Here is a 25,633-nt window from a genome sequence, read left to right on the forward strand (position 1 = left end):
TCTCATAATTGACCCAATTAGTGTCATGTGCAATTTGTCTATCCTCAACCGCTGAGATTCTTTGCTCTACTTCTAATATTCTATTCGAAAAAGACCTAATCTCAGTAGAGAGAGTAGCTATCTCCTTTTTAACTGAATCGAATTGGGGTAACAGCATTTCTGCCAGTTGATTAAGTGTCAGCTGTTTTTCAGTGCCTGCTAGCTGGGGGTCCATGTTATCCTCCAAGCCTATCTCCTGTGCTGACTTGGACTTTTTGTCTCTCTTGGGGGGCATCGCAGGGGACCTGACTTTTAAGTTAGGAATATACCTTTCCATGAGGTGTGTAGTGATGTGTAGTGGTGTCTTAGTGTGAAAACTTTAATTTGTGTTTTAAGGAGAAAAAAAAAAATAAGTAAATGAATAATAAAAAAATGAAAAAAACCGGAAGAGAAATACACCACTCTTCCACTAATCCGGCGTGGATCAGGTGAACCTTTTAACTAATGGTGCTACATGTGAAACTATAATTACACTAATACCTAAAACAAACAAAAAATATGTATGGTGCTCCTCCTAAGGAGCCCAAGTGAGGCTATCTAGAGCCTGTGTTATCTATAAGAATAAGTGAAAGTGAGAATTTTTTTTTTTTTTTTTTTTTTTTAGAAAAAAAATTAAGTGTTCAGTATATTTAGACAGGGTCTAACTGTCTCTCTGCGTGTCCTCTCCCCTGGCTAATTAACACAAACTAAGACAAATTGGGTGCTCCCCTTTGCGTCCTTTTACAAAATATTTCTATCAATTCGTATTTCTAGGTTTTCTTTAAACAAGTTATTTATACACTCTTTAAATCTGTTATCCTATACCCTGACTCCCTTGCACCTAGCCAGTCAGCACAGATAACTTTCCTCTTCTACTTTCCCCTTTTCCTTGTCTTAACCTGCTGGTGTTATATCTTCCCCTTTCCTTCCCCTCTCCCCTCTCTATTCTCCTCCCTCTCTCTCCTCCTCCTCGCTACCCTTCCCCTTCTCCTTTCTTATTGTCTATGGAATATCTAGACAGAAAGTTTTAACCACCTTGTGACCTATCTTAGCTCCAGGGGGCTCTTATCTATATATGCTGTAAAAAGAGCCTCTTCACATCAATATTATTGCAAACAAAAGTCACATATGCAAGATATACTGTGGTGGGGGAGAGAGAAGAGAAGAGAAGAAACAAAGTGAGAGAAGATAAAAACACCATAAATTTTGAGACTTGCAAGATAAAAAAAAATGTCCCAGCAGTAAACATCAAATAGCAGCACAATTAATCCACTGCTTTTTATATATCATCATAATTGTTCTGGTATTTTCCTGTCAACCCAGTCCACTGTCCAATTAAGTGCTTAACTGTTTGGCCTCCCCTCATAAAGTGCCAATATGGAGGTTTTTCCAAAGAAAAAACAAAAACAAAACACAGTTCTCCTCCACCACAGCTTCCTGTTTTTGCTAATGGTTCCCGGGAAAGAGAGGCGAACCTGAACAGTTATACACAGAAAAAAAAAGGAAAAAATAGAAATCGGGCTGTACCGACACACCAGCCAGTTCCTTGCTTCTCAGTCAGATTTCCTTTATCTTTTATGAGCATCAGCTGCCTATAAACAGTTAGGCAAAACCTCCTGCTGTTTGTGTAAATGCCACTTTCTCCTCCAAGGAGATATAAACAAGGCCAGTCCCAGTAGCCCCCACTCACTGCCCTCCAAATTTGCTTATTATGGCTCAGCAGGGCTTTGTCCGATTTGCAGAATGTGCCCGCAGTTCCTCATTTAAAAAAGACTTGCCACTTCTCTGCTCTGTTTGTGACTTGTTACAGTTAGTGCGCACCGCTTTCAGGGCTTACAAACTTTTACCCACTCCATGCTTTATGACTTGATTTTTAGCAGTTTTTATTCTCCAGCTACCCCTCCACTATAATGTGCATTAGTACCCCCAAGCAGCCAGACCGATCTCTCTTCGGCCCCCCTTTTAACACACTTCTTAGGCACCACTGATCTCTCCACTTTCATATGCTGACACACAGACGCTACTTTACCCGCTCTTGCAGAGGCAATGCTTGCGTGACCAGCTGCTTGTCTGCCGTCCTGCTGCCGTGTACTTTTATCCTCCGCTTGCTAGGATCCAGGCGAGACACCTCCCGTCTGTTCCTAGGCAGGTCAGGTGGACGACTGCCACATGCAGCTCCCTTTCAAAGGGGTGTTCCGGAGTGGTGCGGTCCGAGTGTGTGCTCTCTATTTTCTGTTGGGGGTCTTCTGCCTTCCGGCCTCAGCCTCTCTCCAGTGCGACTGCTTGGGTTGGGGTTGTGCGTGTGACCGTGGCTATTACCAGGTAGCCCGGTAGCGGTATGGAGACTTCCGTCGCAGTGTATATGCTCCCCAAGCGGGTCTCTCACTCCCGGCAATAGGAGACTTGAAGGCGGGGTATGCTGGAACTCGGCTCTCTCTCACAGAGCCCTAGCGTGTACACCTCTTGCACGCTCCTCCCACAGGAAGTCGTCCCATCTATCATGATAAACTTTTACATGCAGAATCTATTAGTATTTATGCTTTATATATTGCTATTCTTTTTACATCTTATGTACAAGATATACTTAGAAATTTATAAGAATTTTTTTTCTGATTCTATTTTAAGGCTTTGTCTGACATCCCGCCTTCTAATAAATTTTTAGGTCTTTTTTAAACTTCTTTTTTAGTTGATGAAGTTTCAAATGACCAACAACATAATGAATTATCCTTCTCTGATGCTGTTTTTTCTCATTCAGAATGTATTCTTCATCAGATATTGACATTAGCAAATCTACTTTTTCTTTCATGTAATTAGCAAGAGTCCATGAGCTAGTGACGTATGGGATATACATTCCTACCAGGAGGGGCAAAGTTTCCCAAACCTTAAAATGCCTATAAATACACCCCTCACCACACCCACAATTCAGTTTTACAAACTTTGCCTCCGATGGAGGTGGTGAAGTAAGTTTGTGCTAGATTCTACGTTGATATGCGCTCCGCAGCAAGTTGGAGCCCGGTTTTCCTCTCAGCGTGCAGTGAATGTCAGAGGGATGTGAGGAGAGTATTGCCTATTTGAATGTAGTGATCTCCTTCTACGGGGTCTATTTCATAGGTTCTCTGTTATCGGTCGTAGAGATTCATCTCTTACCTCCCTTTTCAGATCGACGATATACTCTTATATATACCATTACCTCTGCTGATTCTCGTTTCAGTACTGGTTTGGCTTTCTACAAACATGTAGATGAGTGTCCTGGGGTAAGTAAATCTTATTTTCTGTGACACTCTAAGCTATGGTTGGGCACTTTGTTTATAAAGTTCTAAATATATGTATTCAAACATTTATTTGCCTTGACTCAGAATGTTCAACTTTCCTTATTTTTCAGACAGTCAGTTTCATATTTGGGATAATGCATTTCAATTAATCATTTTTTCTTACCTTCAAAATTTGACTCTTTTTTCCCTGTGGGCTGTTAGGCTCGCGGGGGCTGAAAATGCTTCATTTTATTGCGTCATTTTTGGCGCAGACTTTTTTGGCGCAAAAATTATTTTCCGTTTCCGGCGTCATACGTGTCGCCGGAAGTTGCGTCATTTTTTGAAGTTATTTTGCGCCAAAAATGTCGGCGTTACGGATGTGGCGTCATTTTTGGCGCCAAAAGCATTTAGGCGCCAAATAATGTGGGCGTCTTATTTGGCGCTAAAAAATAAGGGCGTCGCTTTTGTCTCCACATTATTTTAGTCTTATTTTTTTCATTGCTTCTGGTTGCTAGAAGCTTGTTCTTTGGCATTTTTTCCCATTCCTGAAACTGTCATTTAAGGAATTTGATCAATTTTGCTTTATATGTTGTTTTTTCTCTTACATATTGCAAGATGTCTCACGTTGCATCTGAGTCAGAAGATACTACAGGAAAATCGCTGTCTAGTGCTGGAGCTACCAAGCTAAGTGTATCTGCTATAATTTTTGGTATCTGTTTCTCCAGCTGTTTGTATTGCATGTCATGACAAACTTATTAATGCAGATAAAATTTCCTTTAGTACTGTTACATTACCTGTTGCTGTTCCGTCAACATCTAATTTTCAGAGTGTTCCTGATAAACATAAGAGATTTTATTTTTTTTAAATCCATTAAGAAGGCTATGTCTGTTATTTCTCCTTCTAGTTTACATAAAAGTCTTTTAAAACTTCTCTTTTTTCAGATGAATTTTTAAATGAACATCATCATTCTGATACTGATAATGGTTCTTCTGGTTCAGAGGTTTCTGTCTCAGAGGTTGATGCTGATAAATCTTTGTATTTGTTCAAGATGGAATTTATTCGTTCTTTATTTAAAGAAGTATTAATTGCATTAGAAATAGAGGATTCTGGTCCTCTTGATACTAAATCTAAACGTTTAAATAAGGTTTTTAAATCTCCTGTAGTTATTCCAGAAGTGTTTAATCTCCCTGATGCTATTTCTGAAGTAATTTCCAGGGAATGGAATAATTTGGGTAATTCTTTTACTCCTTCTAAACGTTTAAGCAATTATATTCTGTGCCATCTGACAGATTAGAGTTTTTTTGGGGACAAAATCCCTAAGGTTATGGGGCTGTCTCTACTCCTGCTAAATGTGCTACTATTCCTACGGTAGATAGTACTTCATTTAAGGATCCTTTAGATAGGAAAATTGAATCCTTTCTAAGAAAAGCTTACTTATGTTCAGGTAATCTTCTTAGACCTGCTATATTTTTAGCGGATGTTGCTGCAGCCTCAACTTTTTGGTTAGAAGCTTTAGCGCAACAAGTAACAGATCATAATTTTATAGCATTATTATTATTCTAATAATTTTATTGGTGATACCATCTTTTGATATCATTAGAGTTGATGTCAGGTATATGTCTCTAGCTATTTTAGCTAGAAAAGCTTTATGGATTAAACTTGGAATGCTGATATGTCTTCTAAGTCACCTTTGCTTTCCCTTTCTTTCCAGGGTAATAAATTATTATCTCAACTGTTTCTGGAAGGAAGGGAACTTTTTTACCAAAGGATAAAAAATCTAAGGTAAATTTAGGTCTAATAATCATTTTCGTTCCTTTCCTCATAATAAGGAACAAAAGCCTGATCCTTCATCCTCAGGAAAGGTATCAGTTTGGAAACTATTTCCAGTTTGGAGTATATCCAAGCCTTATTGAAAACCTATAGCCAGCTCCTAAGTACCCATGAAGGTGCGGACCTTATTCCAGCTCAGCTGGTATGGGGCAGATTACGTTTTCTTCAAAGATATTTGGATCAATTCCGTTCTCAATCTCTGGTTTCAGAACATTGTTTCAGAAAGGTACAGAATTGGCTTCAGTTAAGGCCTCCTGCTAAGAGATTTTTTTTTTCTTTCCCGTGTCCCAGTTAACACAGCAAAGGCTCAGCATTTCTGAAATGTGTTTCAGATCTAGAGTTGGCTGGAGTAATTATGCCAGTTCCAGTTCTGGAACAGGGGCTGGGGTTTTATTTTATCTCTTCATTGTACCAAAGAAGGTCAATTCCTTCAGACCAGTTCCGGATCTATCAATATTGAATCGTTATGTAAGGATACCAACATTCAAGATGGTTACTGTAGGACTATCCTGCCTTTTGTTTAGCAAGGGCATTATATGTCTACAATAGATTTACAGGATGTGTATCTACATATTCCGATTCATCCAGATCACTTTTAGTGTCTGAGATTCTCTTTTTAGACAAGCATTACCAGTTTTGTGGCTCTACCGTTTGGCCTAGCCTCAGTTCCAAGAATTTGTTTGGTTCTCGGTGCCCTTCTTTCTGTAATCAGAAAACAGGGTTTTGGTATTTCCTTTTTGGACGATATCTGGGTACTTGCTCAGTCTTCTCATTTTCGAAGAATCTCATACGAATCGACTTGTATTGTTTCTTCAAGTTCATGGTTGGAGGATCAATTTACCAATCAGTTCATTGATTCCTCAGACAAGGGTATCCTTTTTAGGTTTCTAGATAGATTCAGTGTCTATGACTCTGTCCTTGTCAGACAAGAGAAGTTTAACATTGACATCAGCTTGTCAAAACCTTCAGTCACAATCATTCCCTTTGGTAGCCTTATGCATGGAAATTTTAGGTCTTAGGACTGCCGCATCAGATGCGATCTCCTTTGCTCATTTTCACATGCGACCTCTTCAGCTCTGTATGCTGAACCAATGGTGCAGGGATTACTCAAAGATATCTCAATTAATATCTTTAAACCGATTATACGACACTCTCTGACTTGGTGGACAGATCACCATCGTTTAGTTCAGGGGGCTTCTTGTTCTTCCGACCTGGACTATAATCTCAACAGATGCAAGTCTTACAGGTTGGGGAGCTGTGTGGGGGTATCTGACGGCACAAGGGGTTTGGGAATCTCAGGAGGTGAGATTTCCGATCTTATTTTGGAACTCCGTGCAATTTCAGAGCTCTTCAGTCTTGGCCTCTTCTGAAGAGAGAGTTGTTCATTTGTTTCAGATAGACAATGTCACAACTGTGGCATACATCAATCATCAAGGAGGGACTCACACTCCTCTGGCTATGAAAGAAGTATCTCGAATTTTGATTTGGGCAGAATCCAGCTCCTGTCTACTCTCTGCGGTTCATATCCCAGGTATGGACAATTGGAAAGCGGATTATCTCAGTCGCCAATCGTTGCACCTGGGCGAATGGTCTTCACCCAGAGGTATTTCCTCAGATTGTTCAAATGTGGGAACTCCCAGAAATAGATCTGATGGCTTCTCATCTAAACAAGAAACTTCCCTGGTATCTGTCCGGATCCCGGGATCCTCGGGCGGAGGCAGTGGATGCATTATCTCTTCCTTACAAGTGTCATCCTGCCTATATCTTTCCGCCTCTAGTTCTTTAGGGTATTCTCCAATGTTCTAAAGGAATGCTCGTTTGTCCTGCTGGTGGCTCCAGCATGGCCTCACAGGTTTTGGTATGCGGATCTTGTCCGGATGGCCTCTTGCCGGCTGTGGACTCTTCCGTTAAGACCAGTCTTTCTGTCTCAAGGTTCTTTTTTTCCATCAGGATCTCAAAGCCTTAGTTTTAAGGTGTGGAGTACTGGAGTTTGAACGCTTAATTCTTGGTCAAAGAGGTTTCTCTGACTCTGTGATTGATACTATGTGACAGGCTTGTAAATCTGTATCTAGAGAGATATATTATAGAGTCTGGAAGACTTATATTTCTTCAGGATGGTTTAGATAAAGGTTTGTCCGCAAGTTTCTTGTAAGACAAATCTCTGCTCTTTCTGTTCTTTTTCACAGAAGGATTGCTAATCTTCCTGATATTCATTGTTTTGTACAACCTTTGGTTCGTATAAAACTTGTCATTAAGTCAATTTCTCCTCCTTGGAGTTTAAATTTGGTTCTGGGGGCTCTTCAAGCTCCTCCTTTTGAACCCATGCATTCTTTGGTCGTTATATAACTTTCTTGGAAAGTTTTGTTTCTTTTGGCCATCTCTTCTGCCAGAAGAGTCTCTGAATTATCTACTATTTTTTGTGAGTCTCCTTTTCTGATTTTGCATCAGGATAAGGCGGTGCTGCGAACTTCTTTTGAAATTTTTTACCTAAGGTTGTGAATTCTAACAACATTAGTAGAGAAATTGTGGTTCCTTCATTATGTCCTAATCCTATGAATTCTAAGGAGAAATCATTGCATTCTTTGGATGCTGTTAGAACTTTGTAATATTATGTTGAAGCTACTAAGTCTTTCCGAAAGACTTCTAGTCTATTTGTCATCTTTTCCGGTTCTAGAAAAGGTCAGAAAGCTTCTGCCATTTCTTTGGCATCTTGGTTGAAATCTTTAGTTCATCATGCCTATGTTGAGTCAGGTAACACTCCGCCTCAAAGGATTACAGCTCATTCTACTAGGTCAGTTTCTACTTCCTGGGCGTTTAAGAATGAAGCTTCGGTTGATCAGATTTGCAAAACAGCAACTTGGTCCTCTTTGCATATTTTTACTAAATTATACCATTTTGATGTGTTTTCTTCTTCTGAAGCAGTTTTTGGTAGAAACGTACTTCAGGCAGTGGTTTCAGTTTGAATCTTCTGCTTATGTTTTTTCATTAAATTTTATTCTGGGTGTGGATTATTTTCAGCAGGAATTGGCTGTCTTTATTTTATCCCTCCCTCTCTAGTGACTCTTGTGTGGAAAGATCCACATCTTGGGTAATCATTATCCCATACGTCACTAGCTCATGGACTCTTGCTAATTACATGAAAGAAAACATAATTTATGTAAGAACTTACCTGATAAATTCATTTCTTTCATATTAGCAAGAGTCCATGAGGCCCGCCCTTTTTTGTGGTGGTTTTGATTTTTTTGTATAAAGCACAATTATTCCAATTCCTTATTTTATATGCTTTCGCACTTTTTTCTTATCACCCCACTTCTTGGCTATTCGTTAAACTGAATTGTGGGTGTGGTGAGGGGTGTATTTATAGGCATTTTAAGGTTTGGGAAACTTTGCCCCTCCTGGTAGGAATGTATATCCCATACGTCACTAGCTCATGGACTCTTGCTAATATGAAAGAAATGAATTTATCAGGTAAGTTCTTACATAAATTATGTTTTTTTATTTTTAATAAAGTACATTTGTTCTTTGTTCAAAAGGTGTTGATTATTTTGGATATTGAAGTCACTAGTTCTTTTGATTTTAAAGACTAGCTAAACATTTAAAGCTAAACATTTAAATTCTGCTTATTTATCTTCTGGGTTTCTTCAGAAGTTTTTTTCCAGTTCCTGATACTAGGGAATGGAATAGGCAGTTAGTTTTCAGTTTTGAGGAAAGATTCCCCAAATTAATGGGGCTATCTCTACTTCTGCTAAATATACTATTTTTCTTATAGCTAATAGTATTTATTTTTTTCCTTCAGATGGTCGTATCTTATTTAAGGAAAATTGTTTTCAGGTACTTTTCTTAGACCTGTAATTTATTTGGCTAATGTTGCAATTGCTTCATCTTTCTGGTTGGATACTTTACGATCAAGTATCGGATTAGAGGAATTATTGTCCCTTCCTTATGTCCTAATCCTAAGAATTCTTTGGTAAGATTCTTACATTCTTTGGATGTGGTAAGAGTTTTGAAATATTATGTTGAAGCTACTCAGATTTCAGACAGACTTCTAGTCTATTTGTTATCTTTTCTGGTTTTAGGAAAGGTCAGAAGGTTTCTGCCTTTTCTTTGACATCTTGGTTAAAGCTTTTGATTCATTATGCTTATTTGGAGTCGGGTTAATCTCCGCCTCTGAGGATTACGGCTCATTCTACTAGGTCAGTTTCTACTTCCTGGACTTTTAAGAATGAAGCTTCTGTTGATCAGATTTGCAAAGCAATGACTTGGTCTTCTTTGCATACTTTTACTAAATTCTACCATTTTGATGTTTTCTCTTCTTCAGAAGCAGTCTTTGGTAGAATATTACTTCAGGCAGCTGTTTCAGTTTGATTCTTCTGCTTATAACTTCAGTTTTTTCATTATAAAAATTGAAACTTTTGATTTGGGTAGTGGATTTATTTTTCAGCGGAATTGGCTGTCTTTATTTTATCCTTCCCTCTCTAGTGACTCTTGCGTGGAAGTTCCACATCTTGGGTATCTGCTATCCCATACGTCACTAGCTCATGGACTCTTGCTAATAACATGAAAGAAAACATAATTTATGTAAGAACTTACCTGATAAATTCATTTCTTTCATATTAGCAAGAGTCCATGAGGCCCACCCTTTTTGTGGTGGTTATGATTTTTTTGTATAAAGCACAATTATTCCAATTCCTTATTTTTGATGCTTTCGCTCCTTTCTTATCACCCCACTTCTTGGCTATTTGTTAAACTGAATTGTGGGTGTGGTGAGGGGTGTATTTATAGGCATTTTAAGGTTTGGGAAACTTTGCCCCTCCTGGTAGGAATGTATATCCCATACGTCACTAGCTCATGGACTCTTGCTAATATGAAAGAAATGAATTTATCAGGTAAGTTCTTACATAAAATTATGTTTTCGGACATTGTTACTAAGGAGTGAGATAGACCAGGTATTCCGTTCGCTCCCCCTCCTATTTTTAAGAAGGTGTTCCCCATATCCGACACCATGCGGGGCTCGTGGCAGATGGTCCCTAAGGTGGAGGGAGCAATTTCTTCTCTAGCTAAGCGTACAACTATACCTATTGAGGACAGTTGTGCTTTCAAAGATCCTATGGATAAAAAATTAGAGGGTCTCCTAAAGAAAATTTTTGTTCATCAGGGTTTTCTTCTCCAGCCTATAGCGTGAATTGTTCCTGTAACCACTGCACCTGCCTTTTGGTTCGAGGCTCTGGAAGAGGCTCTTCAGGTGGAGACCCCATTAGATGATATTCTGGATAGAATTAGGGCTCTTAAGCTAGCTAATTCTTTCATTACAGATGCCGCTTTTCATCTGGCTAAATTAGCGGCAAAGAATTCAGGTTTTGCCATTTTAGCGCGTAGAGCGTTATGGCTTAAGTCCTGGTCGGCTGATGTGCCATCAAAATCTAAGCTTTTGACCATCCCTTTCAAGGGTAAGACCCTATTCGGGCCTGAACTGAAAGAGATCATTTCAGATATCACTGGAGGGAAGGGTCATGCCCTCCCTCAGGATAATTCAAATAAGATGTGGACCAAACAAAATAATTTTCGTTCCTTTCGAAACTTCAAAGGTGGTCCGACTTCCTCTTCCCCTGCTGCAAGGCAAGAGGGGAACTTTGCTCAATCCAAGCCTGTCTGGAGACCTAACCAGGCTTGGAACAAAGGTAAACAGGCCAAGAAGCCTGCTGCTGCCACCAAGACAGCATGAAGGAGTAGCCCCCGATCCGGGAGCAGATCTAGTAGGGGTCCGTTCAAGCATCCAAATCTAATTTCTCTGCAACTGACTGCTTGGAGATTGAACGCTTGGAGATTGAACGTTTATCAAAGCGGGGTTTAGATACCTTAATTCAGGCTCAAAAGCCTGTCACCAGGAAAATCTATCATAAGATATGGCGTAAATATCTTTTTTGGTGCGAATCCAAAGGTTACTCATGGAGTAAGATCAGGATTCCTAAGATTTTGCCCTTTCTCCGCCATGGAGTCTAAATTTAGTTCTTAAAGTTCTTCAGGGGGTTCCGTTTGAACCCATGCATTCCATAGATATTAAGCTTCTATATTGGAAAGTTCTGTTTCTAGTTGCTATCTCTTCAGCTCGAAGAGTCTCTGAACTATCTGCATTACAATGTGACTCGCCTTATCTTGTTTTCCATGCTGATAAGGTGGTTTTGCGTACCAAACCCGGGTTCCTCCCTAAGGTTGTTACTAACAGGAATATCAATCAGGAAATTGTTGTTCCTTCTCTGTGTCCTAATCCTTCTTCTAAGAAGGATAGTCTGTTGCACAACTTGGACGTGGTTCATGCTTTGAGGTTTTATTTGCAGGCAACCAAGGATTTTCGTCAAACATCTTTTTTGTTTGTTGTCTATTCTGGAAAGCGTAGAGGTCAAAATGCTACGGCTACCTCTCTTTCCTTTTGGCTGAAAAGCATCATCCGTCTGGCTTATGAGACTGCTGGATAGCAGCCTCCTGAAAGAATTACAGCTCACTCTACTAGAGCGGTGACTTCCACAAGGGCTTTTAAAATGATGCTTCTGTTGAACAGATTTGTAAGGCTGCGACTTGGTCTTCGCTTCATACCTTTTCCAAATTTTACAAATTTGATACTTTTGCTTCTTCGGAGGCTATTTTTGGGAGAAAGGTTCTGCAAGCAGTGGTGCCTTCTGTTTAAGTTCCTGTCTTGTCCCTCCCTTCATCCATGTCCTAAAGCTTTGGTATTGGTATCCCACAAGTAAGGATGAAACCGTGGACTCGGCACATCTTGCGAAAGAGAACAAAATTTATGCTTACCTGATAAATTTCTTTCTTTTGCGATGTACCGAGTCCACGGCCCGCCCTGTCTATTCAAGACAGCTAGTATTTTTTATTGAAAACTTCAGTCACCTCTGCACCTTATAGTTTCTCCTTTTTCTTCCTAAGCCTACGGTCCAATGACTGGGGGGTGGAGTTAAGGGGGGAGCTATATAGACAGCTCTGCTGTGGGTGCTCTCTTTGCCACTTCCTGTTGGGAAGGATAATATCCCACAAGTAAGGATGAAACCGTGGACTTGGTACATCGCAAAAGAAAGAAATGTATCAGGTAAGCATACATTTTTTTTTTACCTCTGTGATTACCTTGTATCTAAGCTTCTGCAAACTGCCCCCTTATCTAAGTTCTTTTGGCAGACTTGCATTTTAGCCAATCAGTTCCCTCTCACGGGCGTGAGCACAATATTATCTATACGGCACACATAAGGTAACACCCTTTAGCTGTGAAAAACTGTCAAATGCATTCAGATTAGAGGCGTTCTTTCAACTAAGAATAACAAAAGAACAAACAAATTTGATGATAAAAGAAAATTGGAAAGTTATTTAAAATGACAGGCCTTATCTGAATCATAAGGGGGCATTCCAGTCTAAATTTAAATGCACATACATAGATGAATTACAGATTTGAATAGAAACATATGTGCATTATACATGTATTGGCAAAAATGCTTCTAGTAAAAGTTATAACTGTTTTAGTGTTAGCATTTTTCTGTACATGTGAAGTATAACTACATATTCTCAGTGCACCAGCATTTTAAATATAGCTCAGAGTGCCACTGGGGCTTGTATAATGTCAGCAATTAACAAATTGAGTCATTGCCAGGTTGTACAAGCACCTTAGGCTGTCTGAGCAAGTCCTGTGTTTAAAATGCTGGTGCACGGTGCATACTTAAATACACTTTTGAAAGAGAGAGAGCTTTTATTAGAAGCATTTTTGCTAATACATGTAAATTACAATAATGCTTCTATTCAAAAGTGAATTGCATCCATGTGGATTCCAATTTTGGCTAGGATGTCCCTATGCTTATAAAATGTAGTTTGTGTTTAATGTCCCTTTATGTAGTTGTTGCAAGACCATAGTCAACAATATTGCGTGCACTGACAGTTATTCTGATTCGTTCATGGTTTTCTAATTTTTGCTTTTTGATTTAACAGGAGCAAGCATGGAGCTACAAATTATATCCCTGAACAGTTCCTAGATGATTTTTTGGACTTGGTTATCTGGGGTCATGAGCATGAGTGCAAAATTGCGCCTGAAAGGAATGAACAGCAACTTTTTTATGTTTCACAGCCTGGAAGCTCTGTTGCAACTTCTCTTTCACCTGGAGAGGCAGTAAAAAAGTAATGGCATTTAAAAAAAAATAATAAAAAAAAAGACTATTTTAAATGTGTTGTTTAACTTTATAAAGCATATTATATATTTCCTTCGTAAGATAGGGAGAGTCCATAGCTTCATTCCTTACTGTTGGGAAATACAACACCTGGCCACCAGGAGGAGGCAAAGACACCCCAGCCAAAGGCTTAAATGTCCCTCCTACTTCTTCATTACTCCACTCATTCTTTGCCTTTCGTCACGATAGGAGGTGAGAGAGATGTGTCAGAAGATTCAGAGAGTCCTGAAAAAAGGGTATCTGCCCTTAAAGATAGGACTGGAGTTTTAAGTAGTCATGTCAATCTTTCAGTGAGAGTATTGATGAAAGTTAGAGTCTGGAGATGCAGGGAAAGTTTTTCTGCAAAACCATCCAGACTACTGCTAACAGCTCCTAAGCAATCAGTGTTTACGAGTTTCACTGCCTGCTTTCTCTCACTCTAGTCCATGTCAGGAGCGCTGCTATAAGACTGTCACACTTGAGAGGCTGTGTTCTGTTCCACAGCATGAATCCTGGAGGTAAGATTGTTTAAATTTTTTACACATAAAACGCTATAACAGTGTGGCTCCTTTATACCTTGATAGGATTCAGGGTTAATATCCTCTGAGGGGGGTTTATTGAACAGTTGGGGTTAAATACTCAGTGTATTAATTATTTACATGTGTGATTTTTTTTTTTCTGGGCTCATAGACTGTGTGTTTTTGGCTGGAACAAACTGGTTTCACTTTCATTTTTGAAAGTGTTGCACCGCTCCTATTAACTTGCTGTACTTTTCATAGCATGTGGTCTATGTTTATTTCCTCCATTCCGGCTGAGACTTCAACCTGAGGAGAGCTTTTCCTCTGTTAACTGTCTGGGTCTTGGAGGTGGTGAGTGCCCCAGCCATTGGGAGTATATAAAAAACAAACGTTTTTATTTGTGTCCTTCTGTGGGTATAACCTGAGCTATGGAGGACTCTGACATGTTAGAAGGTACTTCTGTACTAAATCATACCTGTTTATATTGTGATATAGAGGTGCACACTATATATCTAATGCGTTACCTGAAGTGCTAGCAGTCCCAAGAAATAACATACAATATAATACTGAATAAAGGACTTAAACCCAATTAGTATCAGACAAAGTGGGACTGAGGGCTGCACAGAGGTATAACAACGCTTTATTACTATAACAAGAGTAGTCGGCTTTAAACAAGTGCAACGTTTATCCTCCACCCATTTTTCATATGGTTAACACACTTACATAAAAAATAAAAAACAAAGCTATGTGAATACGCTCAGATTATATGCACAAATCCTAACAAAGATGCTATAAATATTGGCAGAGATTAAATTGAAACACTCATACGTATACTTAATGCAGAAAAATACTGCCCAATGCCCAATACTGCGCATATATATATATATATATATATATATATATATATACATACATACATACATACATACATAAGCAAGGGTAGCTTATACTTAATGCAGAAAAACAGCCAACTGGCTGCGAATACGTGCTGTAATAAAGTGTTGCAAGCCCAACACTGTGCATATATATATATATATATATATATATATATATATATATATATATATATATATATATATATATATATATATACACACACACACAGATCAGACTGATATACTACAGGAAAGTTCCACTCTGTGAAAAGCATTACTGGGCTAAAAAGTTGCACCCAGGTGGTAAATCGCCATAGAACAGGCTAACAATGGTATTGAGCCAGTTGTTCGTTCCTGTGAGTGCACTTCTCTCTGTATGTATTTAGTCTCCCTATGGGAAAAAGGGGCAACCAGACGTGGACTCCTTGCTCAGTGTGCTTAGAGGAATATGGCTACACCTCACTGACGAGGCCCAATGAAGGCCGAAATGATAGTCTGGGGTTGCTGTGTTCCTTGTTCAGAGAGGAATTGCCTTGTATTTCGGCGCTGGACTGACTGTAATAGGCGGGATCAGACTGATATACTACAGAAAAGTTCCACTCTGTGAAAAGCATTAGTGGGCTAAAAAGTTGCACCCAGGTGGTAAATCGCCATAGAACAGGCTAACAATGGTAGCCTGTTGTATTTCGGCGCTGGACTGACTGTAATAGGCGGGATCAGACTGATATACTACAGAAAAGTTCCACTCTGTGAAAAGCATTAGTGGGCTAAAAAGTTGCACCCAGGTGGTAAATCGCCATAGAACAGGCTAACAATGGTATTGAGCCAGTTGTTCGTTCCTGTGAGTGCACTTCTCTCTGTATGTGTGTGTGTCTGTGTGTATATATATATATATATATATATATATATATATATATATATATATATATACATACATACATACATACATACATACATACATACATACATACATACATAAGCAAGGGTAGCTGTGGGGCCCCAAAAAAGGAAGAAATAACTTGGTGCATTAAAAACCAGGCACTCAAGTGTTAAAAAACACGCTCTAGTGTGTAAACAGTGAACTCCTTGATTATATAGTCAGAGTGATAATTAGATTCCACAAAAAAAACACATCACTTAAAACAACATCAATGGATATCCACTTTATGCTTCTTGTTAATCATCAGATGTATTTGTGCAGGTAAATACAGTCCCATATCTTACTCTTATTCGGACATGTATGGGGTTGCAAGACTTTTAACAGCCATACCTCACCTTTAATCCAAAGTACCTAGTTCACCGCTATGGAGAGACATCCAGTACCTTATTTTTCTGCGGTTTCTCAGCATAGATAGGTTTATCGGTCGGCGTCTTCACTTGCCATTATAGGTAACCCCCGTTAGTCCAATCCGGCATGATTACACACATAGCTAGTGTTGGCATAGCACTTACTTCGTCATCAGTTCACAGGCATGACGTGTTTCGCCCCTCCCACAAATGGCTGGAACAGGGGCCTCATCAGATGTGATCTCCTTGGGCTTGATTACTATTTATACGTTCTGTTGACAGAAATCTCCGGCGGTTGAAGTCTTGTTCTGCGGATATGACTTCTAAGTCCAGTCTTCCCTTCAAAGGAAAGATTTTATTTGGTCCAGGCCTGGACTTCATTATTTCTACGGTTACCGGAGGCATGGGTGCCTTCCTACCGCAAGATAAGAAGAACAAGTCTAAGGTACGACAATCTTCTAATTTTCGTTCCTTTCGTTCTGGCAAATCCCAACGACAACAATCCTCCTCCAAGCCCAAGCAACCCAAGAGTATTTGGAAGCCGGCTCAGTCCTGGAATAAGTCCAAGCAGAATAAGAACCCTGCCGAAAACATATCGGCATGAAGGGGCGGCCCTCGATCTGGGATCGGATTGTGTAGGGGGCTGACTGTGTCTCTTTTTTTAGACGCTTGGTTTAGGGATGTACAGGATCCGTGGGTCCTGGAGGTCGTACTCAGGGATACAAGATAGACTTCAAATCTCATCCGCCCAGGGGCAGATTCCTACTTTCGAACCTGTCTACAGACCAGAAAAGGGATCCTTTCTAGGGTGTGTTCGGGACCTTTCCTCCTTAGGAGTTGTTGTCCCGGTGCCTATCAAAGAAAGAGGTTTGAAGTTTTCTTTTTTAAAGCTTTTTGTGGTCCCAAAGAAGGAGGGAACATTCCGCCTAATTCTGGACCTAAAGCGCTTAAACGCATGTCTCAGTATCCCTTCCTTCAAGATGGAGACAATAAGGTCCATCCTTCCTTTAGTTCAGCAAGGCCAGTTTATGACCACTATAGATCTGAAGGACGCTTACCTTCATGTTCCAATCCACAGGGAACACTTTCAGTTCCTGAGGTTTGTATTTTCTGGACTTGCCCTTCCATTTGGCATAGCTACTGCTCCAAGAATCTTTACGAAAGTTCTGGGCTCTTCTAGCTGTTGCCAGAACTCAGGGTATTACAGTAGCCCCATACTTGGACGATATTCTGGTGCAAGCACCATCTTGTCTTCTTACGGAAGAATACTCGGAGTCCCTTCTTAGTCTTCTTCGGACACATGGATGGAAGATAACTTGTAAAAGAGTTCTCTTATCCCAAGTACCAGGGTGGAATTCCTGGGTGCTATAATAGACTCCATATCTATGAGGAAATTTCTAATAGACCAGAGACGTTGCAAGTTAACTTCAGTATGTCTTGCCCTTCGGACCTCCTTGAGTACCTCTGTGGCTCAGTGTATGGAGGTGATTGGTCTCATGGTGTCCTCCATGGACGACATTCCTTTTGCCAGGTTCCGGCTCAGACCTTTACAACTGTGCATACTGAGGGAGTGGAACGGCGATCATTTTGATCTGTCTCTACGAATGTATTAGACAGCCGGTTGAGAGAATCGCTCTCTTGGTGGCTCTGTCCAAATAATCTGTCCCGAGGGACATGCTTCTTAAGACCATCCTGGGAGATTGTGACTACACAAGCCTATCCGGATGGGGAGCTGTTTGGGGTGCCAGGAAGGCACAGGGGTTGTGGACTCAGGAGGAGTCCTCCCTCCCAATAAATTTTGGAACTATGGGCAACCTTCAATGCCTTGAAGGCTAGGCCACTTCTGGGTTTGTCCCAGTTTATCAGATTTCAATCAGACAATATATCCTCAGTGGCTTACATCAACCATCAGAGGGGAATGAGAAGTTTGTTGGCGATGAAGGAAGCATCTCAGATTCTGGAGTGGGCAGAGGACCACAGCTGTTCGCTTTCAGCGATCCACATTCCGGGTGTGGACAACTGGGAGGCGGATTTTCTCAGCAGGCAATCCTTCCACCCAGGGAATGGCCTCTCCATCCCAAGGTGATATGCAGAAAGTGGGGGACGCCGGAGATAGATCTCATGCTGTCCCGTCTCAAAACCAAGCTATGCTGGTACAGGTTGAGGTCGAGGGATCCCCAAGCGGATCTCATAGATGCACTAGCAGTGTCTATGAGTAAGCGCCACTAGGGGGCGCGAAACGCGTAAGACCTTGTTCGTGCTGTTTCCCCTGCCTGTCAGTCTGCCTTTTAACATGGCTAAGTGCCTCCAATAAAGACTTTTTGTTTTTTACCATTTTGCTTGTGGGTCTGAGTTGTAGTGCCTGCCGCCTCCTCTTCTTCGATATTGCTACACGGGCTAATCCTCCGTTTTTTTGGCTACGGCACTCCGTGAGTATCCTGGGGACTTTACAGTGACCTTTTCCTAAGGTTTTCACTTCCGGTTCATTCCGAGGACGCTACAGCTGCGATTACCTTCTTACCCTCGCACTAGCAGTGCCCTAGAGGTTCAAACTCATACATCTTTTTCCTCCGTTACTTCCTCAAGTGGTGCCCCACATCAAGCAGGGGCAGGTATCGGTAATCCTGATTGTTCCATCGTGGCCGCAAAGGACGTGGTTCGCGGATCTAGTAGGGATGTCCTCATCTCCTCCGTGGAAGTTAACTTGTCATAGAGACCTGTTTTTTACAAGGTCCATTTGTTCATCAAAATCTAGATTCTCTGAGGCTGACTGCGTGGAAGTTGTAAACTTAGTCTTAGCAAAGAGAGGTTTCTCTGAGAGAGTTATTAATACTCTTATTTATGCTCGTAAACCAGTTACTCTGCGTATCTACCACAAAGGGTGGAGGACCTACTTATTCTGGTGTGATGAGCTTGGTTTTTCCTGGCACAGAGTTAAGGTTGCCAGGATCTTATCTTTTCTCCAGGATGGACTGGAGAAGGGCTTTTCTGCTAATTCCCTGAGAGGACAGATTTCGGCCCTGTCGGTTTTATTGCACAAGAGGCTGGCTGTGCTTCCAGACGTGCAGTCCTTTGTTAAGGCTCTGATTAGGATCAGAACTGTATTTAGATCTGGGGCTCCTCATTAGAAACTAAATCTTGTTCTTCGTGTTTTGCAACAGGCTCCGTTTGAGCCTTTGCATTCCATTGACATTAAATTGTTATCTTGGAAGGTTCTCTTTTTTTAGACACATTTAGACATATACATGAGTGTAATAGTTTATTCTGATGTGTTTGGTGAACATTTTTTTTTAACCCTTTCACTTTACTTTTGGTCTTCAGTTATGCTAATCAGTTGATCACAAATTTTGTTTGCACTCAAGCACAACTGTTTAATTTCATCTTATAATATGCGCGCTAGTTAGCGTGGTTGCGATATTGCTTATCCCGTCCAGCAGTATCATTAGTGTGCCTTTTGTCAGAAACTAAGAATGGTATATAATGCACTATAAACTGACTTACCTACTTAGGGATGCTTATCATTTAATTTCTTAGTATCTGTAACACCCGCACCTAAAAGAACATTTTAGTCCTCTCTAATCACTTGCGATTAGAACAATTTATGTACTTAAAGGTTTTTTTTACTATTAGTAATATTTAATAATATATAAAAAAGATAATAAACCAGGCAGCTGCTGCTCTTAAGATGGTGCTACTAACATTATATTATATTCTCTTAAGTAGGCTAGGTTAGGCTTTTAGTTTTCATATATTTGTTTGCCATTGGTGGGTGTTTTTTAAACTTTTTTTTTCTTTGTTCTTTGGAATTTTGTTCTTCTGATACACTGCATGATTTATTTTTCTTTTGGAAAACATTTGTTATATTGCCTTATAGACATGTGGGTCTCTTGAGAATTAAGGGAAAGAAAATGAACATGCAGAAGATTCCATTGCAGACCGTCAGACAATTCTTCATTGAAGATATTGTGCTAGCGGATTATCCAGACATTTTCAATCCAGATAACCCAAAAGTGACACAAGACATTGAAAACTTCTGCATTGAGAAGGTACTTTAACATTCAAGTATATACATTTTTTATGGAACATTTGCATGACACATCATATTTTTTTGTGTTTGTACTTTAAATTTATGCTTCTCCTTTATACATAATTGAAGGTTTTGGAAACTTTTTTTAATAATAGATATCATGGACAGGAGTTTCAGTGTGTTTATTTGCACAAAACCAGCTTTGTGTAAGAAACTAAGCTTAGAATCTACCAGCATATTTTCAGTACAGTAAAGAAATGGAATACTGATGCTGGCTGAGATAAGAATCACATTAGACTTTCTTTTTTAATTATAATAGCAACACCACAATAGGCTAAACAAATAATTAATGCAAAACAGACCTCTCTAAACAATATTGATTATATCTACTAAATTGTGGACGTATCTATGGTGAACAGATTTTATAGATTCTTTTCCCTTCAAGCTTTCATAATCTGCTGTTCATGAGATAAAATAGATAAATAATTTTTTACTGCCAGTATTGTTAATGTGTTTAATGTCTTTATTACTGGTTTTTGCTCACACAGCTTCTATGACTCATATTGCTTGGTATATCCATAAACTATGTACAAACAAACAAGGTCACTATTTTGACCACTTACTGCTTAATGTCTTCTTAGTAACAGAAGGACTTCTGGCTTCCATTCCCACCGGTTTGGCATGTGCTATATCTCTGGGAACTTCCAACCCCGCTAGCTTACTTTCACTTCTCCAGAAACAGACCTAAGCCACTGATCTTTCTCAGTGTGGGATAATTCTGGTACTATTTAAAGGACACACAGGGTCTAAGGGTCGATATTAAAAACTATACTTTACTGAAACACAGTTAAAATGGCAAAGTTGCTAGAGACAATCCAACTGTTTACAGGAATGACCACCTGATGCGTGTTATCTCATTACTGGCACTTTCTGAAAGAAGCTCCTTAACTGCCCCCTCCTCTGTGGGCTGGCTATATCGATTTACCTAATTATTGTCCACATCCAGATAGATGAATCACACTAAAGGACTTGTATATACAAACATATAATAATCTCATTCTATAGCCTCCTCTTGTGATTATTGGACACAGAGTCTCTAGTCATAAATGAGATGGTTCTCGGCTTAGGTCTGTTTCTGGAGAATTCAAAATATGTATACTCTGTCACATCAGCATTCTGATAGCGCTAAAATAACAATGAATAGTATAACAAATAAACATGAAAGTAACAAACCCTCACGGTCCTACAACCCCAGAACACGAGAATCTTGGTCCTTCAACCGCATGTCCACATCAGACCTTAGACCAGATCCCTGTTTCTGTAGCTTCTCTGCGACATGCCCGTGTCAGGCCTCAGAATAAGAAACCTGTCAGCAGCATGCCCAGATCAGATCAGCCGCTGGCCATTTCCTTGAACAAGTTGTTTATAATGTTTGCATGATGTTTATAAAGTAAACCCACAAATGTTCTTTTGTGATCCAGGCAAAGCATACCATTTAAAAAAGTATTCCAATTTATTTCTATTATCAAATTTGCTTTGTCCCCATGATATTTTGTACCTAGGTAGGCATCCGGAGCAGGAGCACTAAATGGCAGGAAATAGTGCTGCCATCTACTGCCCTTGCAAATGGATAAGATTCTGTTTCCATATAGTTCTACAGAAGGGGGCCATCTCCTAAGCAGACGTCTCTGCTTTTCAACAAAAGATACCAAGAGGAGAAAGAAAATTGGGCAATAGAAGTAAATTAAAAAGTTGTTTAAAATCACACGCTCTAGCTGAATCATGAAAGATACATTTTGGGTTTCATATCCCTTTAAGCCTCAATAGAATAGTGAGCCGTGTAGTTCTCTTACTTAAAATATTATAATAGGGTATTCATGCAGTGTTCATAAATCTCCAACTCAATCTGCTACCAGGGTTACAAAAAGTCAAAACATTAAATCAGAAGAACGAATTTGTGTACTTCCTGTCGAACTGGAAGTTTAGTTATGTGCCCTGAGATTGTAGCTAAAATTATGATTCTCAGTGCAAATCAAAGTTCTTATGTTTTGAACATTGCGATTATAGTTGTTCCTATAAAAAAGTTCCTGTGCAATATAAGTTTTCACATGAAAATGTACAGCATCTTGTTTTATTTTCATTTGGGAGGCTTTCAACATAGTCATTCTTCCTTTATCTCTCTGCTTTACAAAAAACTTTTATATAATTATTCTGTTTTTGTGCTTACAAATTCTCTGTTGTAGAGAGCAATATAGGCTAATTTTGTTTTCCTTAGGCAGACTGGCTTCAAAATGTTATGTTTGCTTTATGAACAAAACGTTGATGATATATTTGCTATGCTCTCTATGCTTTTAAGTGCTCTGTTTTAGATAGCAATATAGGCAAACAGTTTATTTGCGTCTGCATGTGTATACTCTGTAAAAAAAAATGTGTTGTAGATTGAAGCAATGCTGGAAACTGCTGAAAGAGAACGTCTGGGAAATTCACGACAGCCAGAAAAACCTTTGATAAGACTTCGGGTAAGATTGAGTGCTTGGTGTTTGATTTTACTGCAGTCTCTTGAGATAACAATATTATTTTTCGTGTCACAATTGTTTTATTGTTATTCACATGGGACATATATGTTTTCCAGTTAAAATTAAGTTAAAATGCTGTTAGTTTGTCAGTTACATTAGTTTTAGATGGTTGGAATTATAGTAATAAATCTTGGAGAGGTCATAAACCATTTTTACTGAATAGTATTTTACTGTGGTAGTTTTTCCAGAAGCTGACTATAGTCTTAGATAAGAGACGGCCTTCAAGGGCTTAGAAATTAGCATATGAGCCTACCTAGGTTTAGCTTTAAACTAAAAATACCAAGAGAACAAAGCTAATTTGATGATAAAAGTAAATTGGAAAGTTGACATGCCCTATCTGAATCATGAAAGTTTAATGTGGATTTCTCCAACATAGGTGTGTCCGGTCCACGGCGTCATCCTTACTTGTGGGATATTCTCTTCCCCAACAGGAAATGGCAAAGAGCCCAGCAAAGCTGGTCACATGATCCCTCCTAGGCTCCGCCTACCCCAGTCATTCTCTTTGCCGTTGTACAGGCAACATCTCCACGGAGATGGCTTAGAGTTTTTTAGTGTTTAACTGTAGTTTTTATTATTCAATCAAGAGTTTGTTATTTTAAAATAGTGCTGGTATGTACTATTTACTCTGAAACAGAAAAGAGATGAAGATTTCTGTTTGTATGAGGAAAATGATTTTAGCAACCGTTACTAAAATCCATGGCTGTTCCACACAGGACTGTTGAGAGGAATTAACTTCAGTTGGGGGAACAGTGAGCAGTCTCTTGCTGCTTGAGGTATGACACATTCTAACAAGACGATGTAATGCTGGAAGCTGTCATTTTCACTATGGGATCCGGTAAGCCATGGTTTATTAAGATAGTAAATAAGGGCTTCACAAGGGCTTAGTTATGACTGTAGACCTATTTCTGGGCTAAATCGATTCTTATATTTACACATATTAGCTTGGAGGGAATCATTTAATCTGGGTTTTTGATAAGATTATATCCTGGCATGGCACTGTTTTAGGACACCCTTATTCCTTTAGGGGCTTTCCCAAATCATAGGCAGAGCCCTCATTTTCGCGCCAGTGTTGCGCACTTGTTTTTGAGAGGCATGGACATGCAGTCTCGCATGTGTGGGAGGAGCTCTGATACATAGAAAAGACTTTTCTGAACGGCGTCATTTGGTATCGTATTCCCCTTTGGGCTTGGTTGGGTCTCAGCAAGAGCAGACTACCAGGGACTGTAAAGGGGTTAAAGTTAAAAACGCTCCGGTTCGTTATTTTAAGGGTTAAAGCTTCCAAATTTGGTGTGCAATACTTTTAAGGCTTTAAGACACTGTGGGTGAAATTTTGGTGAATTTTGGAACTATTCCTTCATATTTTTTTCGCAATTGCTAGTAATAAAGTGTGTTCAGTTTATAATTACAAGTGACAGTAACGGTTTTATTTTTAAAACGTTTTTTGTACGTTGTATCAAGTTTATGCCTGTTTAACATGGTCTGAACTACCAGATAGACTGTGTTCTGAATGTGGGGAAGCCAGAGTTCCTTCTCATTTAAATAAATGTGATTTATGTGACAATGGACAATGATGCCGCAAGATGATTCCTCAAGTTGAGGGGAGTAAGCATGGTACTGCATCATTCCCTCCTTCGTCTACACGAGTCTTGCCACTCAGGAGGCCCCTAGTACATCTAGCGCGCCAATACTCCTTACTATGCAACAATTAACGGCTGTAATGGATAATTCTATCAAAAACATCTTTCAGCCAAAATGCCACTTTATCAGCGTAACGCGCGACTGCTCTGTTTTTAGATACTGAAGAGCAGACGACGGCTGATGATAATGGTTTCTGAAGAGCCCCCTACACCAGTCGATGGGGCCAGGGAGGTTTTGTCTGAGGGAGAAAATTCAGATTCAGGGAACATTTCTCAACAAGCTGAACCTGATGTGATTACATTTAAATTTAAGTTGGGAACATCTCCGCGCTCTGGCTTAAGGAGGTATTATCCACTCTGGATGATTGTGAGAATTTGGTCATCCCAGAGAGAACTATGTAAAATGACGAACAAGTTCCTAGAGGTCCCGGGGCCTCCCAGAAGTCTTTTCTATACCCAAGGCGGTGGCGGATGAGGGGACATTGTAAATAAAGAATGGTGAAAGGCCCGGTATACCTTTCGTCCCTCCCCCCATATTAAAAATATTGTTTCCTATGGCGTCGACCCCAGAAAGGACTTATGGCAGACAGTCCCCCAAGGTCGAGGAGCGGTTTCCACTTTAAACAAACGCACCACTATACCCACTGAGAAGATAGTTGTGCTTTCAAGATCCTATGGATAAAAAATTAGAAGGTTTACTTAAAAGATGTTTAGTTCAGCAGGGTTACCTTCTACATACCAATTCATGCATTGTCCCTGTCACTACAGCCGCGTGTTTCTGGTTCGATGAGCTGGGTAAAGGCGGGTCGAGGATAGTGATTCTCCTCCTTATGACGGAGATTATGGACAGAATCGATGCTCTCAAATTGGCTAATTCTTTCACCCTAGACGCACTTTGCAATTGGCTAGGTTAGCGGCTAAGAATTCTGGGTTTGCTATTGTGGCGCGCAGAGCGCTTTGGGGTTGAAATCGTGGTCAGCTGATGCGTCTTCCAAGAACAAACTACTTAACATTCCTTTCAAGGGGAAAACGCTGTTTGGCCCTGACTTGAAAGAGATTATCTCTGATATCACTGGGGTAAGGGCCCAGTGCCCTTCCTCAGGATCGGGCCTGTTCAAGGCCAAAAAATAAACCTAATTTTCGTCCCTTTCGTAGAAACGGACCAGCCCAAAGTGCTACGTCCTCTATGCAAGACGGGTAATACTTCTCAAGCCAAGCAACCTTGGAGACCAATGCAAGGCTGGAACAAGGGAAAGCAGGCCAAGAAACCTGCCACTGCTACCAAGACAGCATGAAATGTTGGCCCCCGATCCGGGACCGGATCTGGTGGGGGGCAGACTCTCTCTCTTCGCTCAGGCTTGGGCAAGAGATGTTCTGGATCCTTGGGCACTAGAAATAGTCTCCCAAGGTTATCTTCTGGAATTC

At 40.0% G+C, this 25,633-nt stretch overlaps 1 protein-coding gene across 2 annotated transcripts in view; it reads left to right on the forward strand.

The window, feature by feature from the left end:
- MRE11 (MRE11 homolog, double strand break repair nuclease) overlaps positions 1-25,633 on the forward strand; it is a 1,042,570-nt gene that overhangs the window by 279,101 nt on the left and 737,836 nt on the right. For both annotated transcript variants that reach the window (XM_053708610.1, XM_053708611.1), the window contains exons 8-10: positions 13,074-13,259; positions 19,843-20,014; positions 22,434-22,514. In XM_053708610.1, the coding sequence (XP_053564585.1) occupies positions 13,074-13,259; positions 19,843-20,014; positions 22,434-22,514 (439 nt within the window). The remainder of the gene's footprint in view (positions 1-13,073; positions 13,260-19,842; positions 20,015-22,433; positions 22,515-25,633) is intronic.

This window comes from Bombina bombina, chromosome 3, assembly GCF_027579735.1.
Source record: "Bombina bombina isolate aBomBom1 chromosome 3, aBomBom1.pri, whole genome shotgun sequence".
NCBI lineage: Eukaryota > Metazoa > Chordata > Amphibia > Anura > Bombinatoridae > Bombina > Bombina bombina.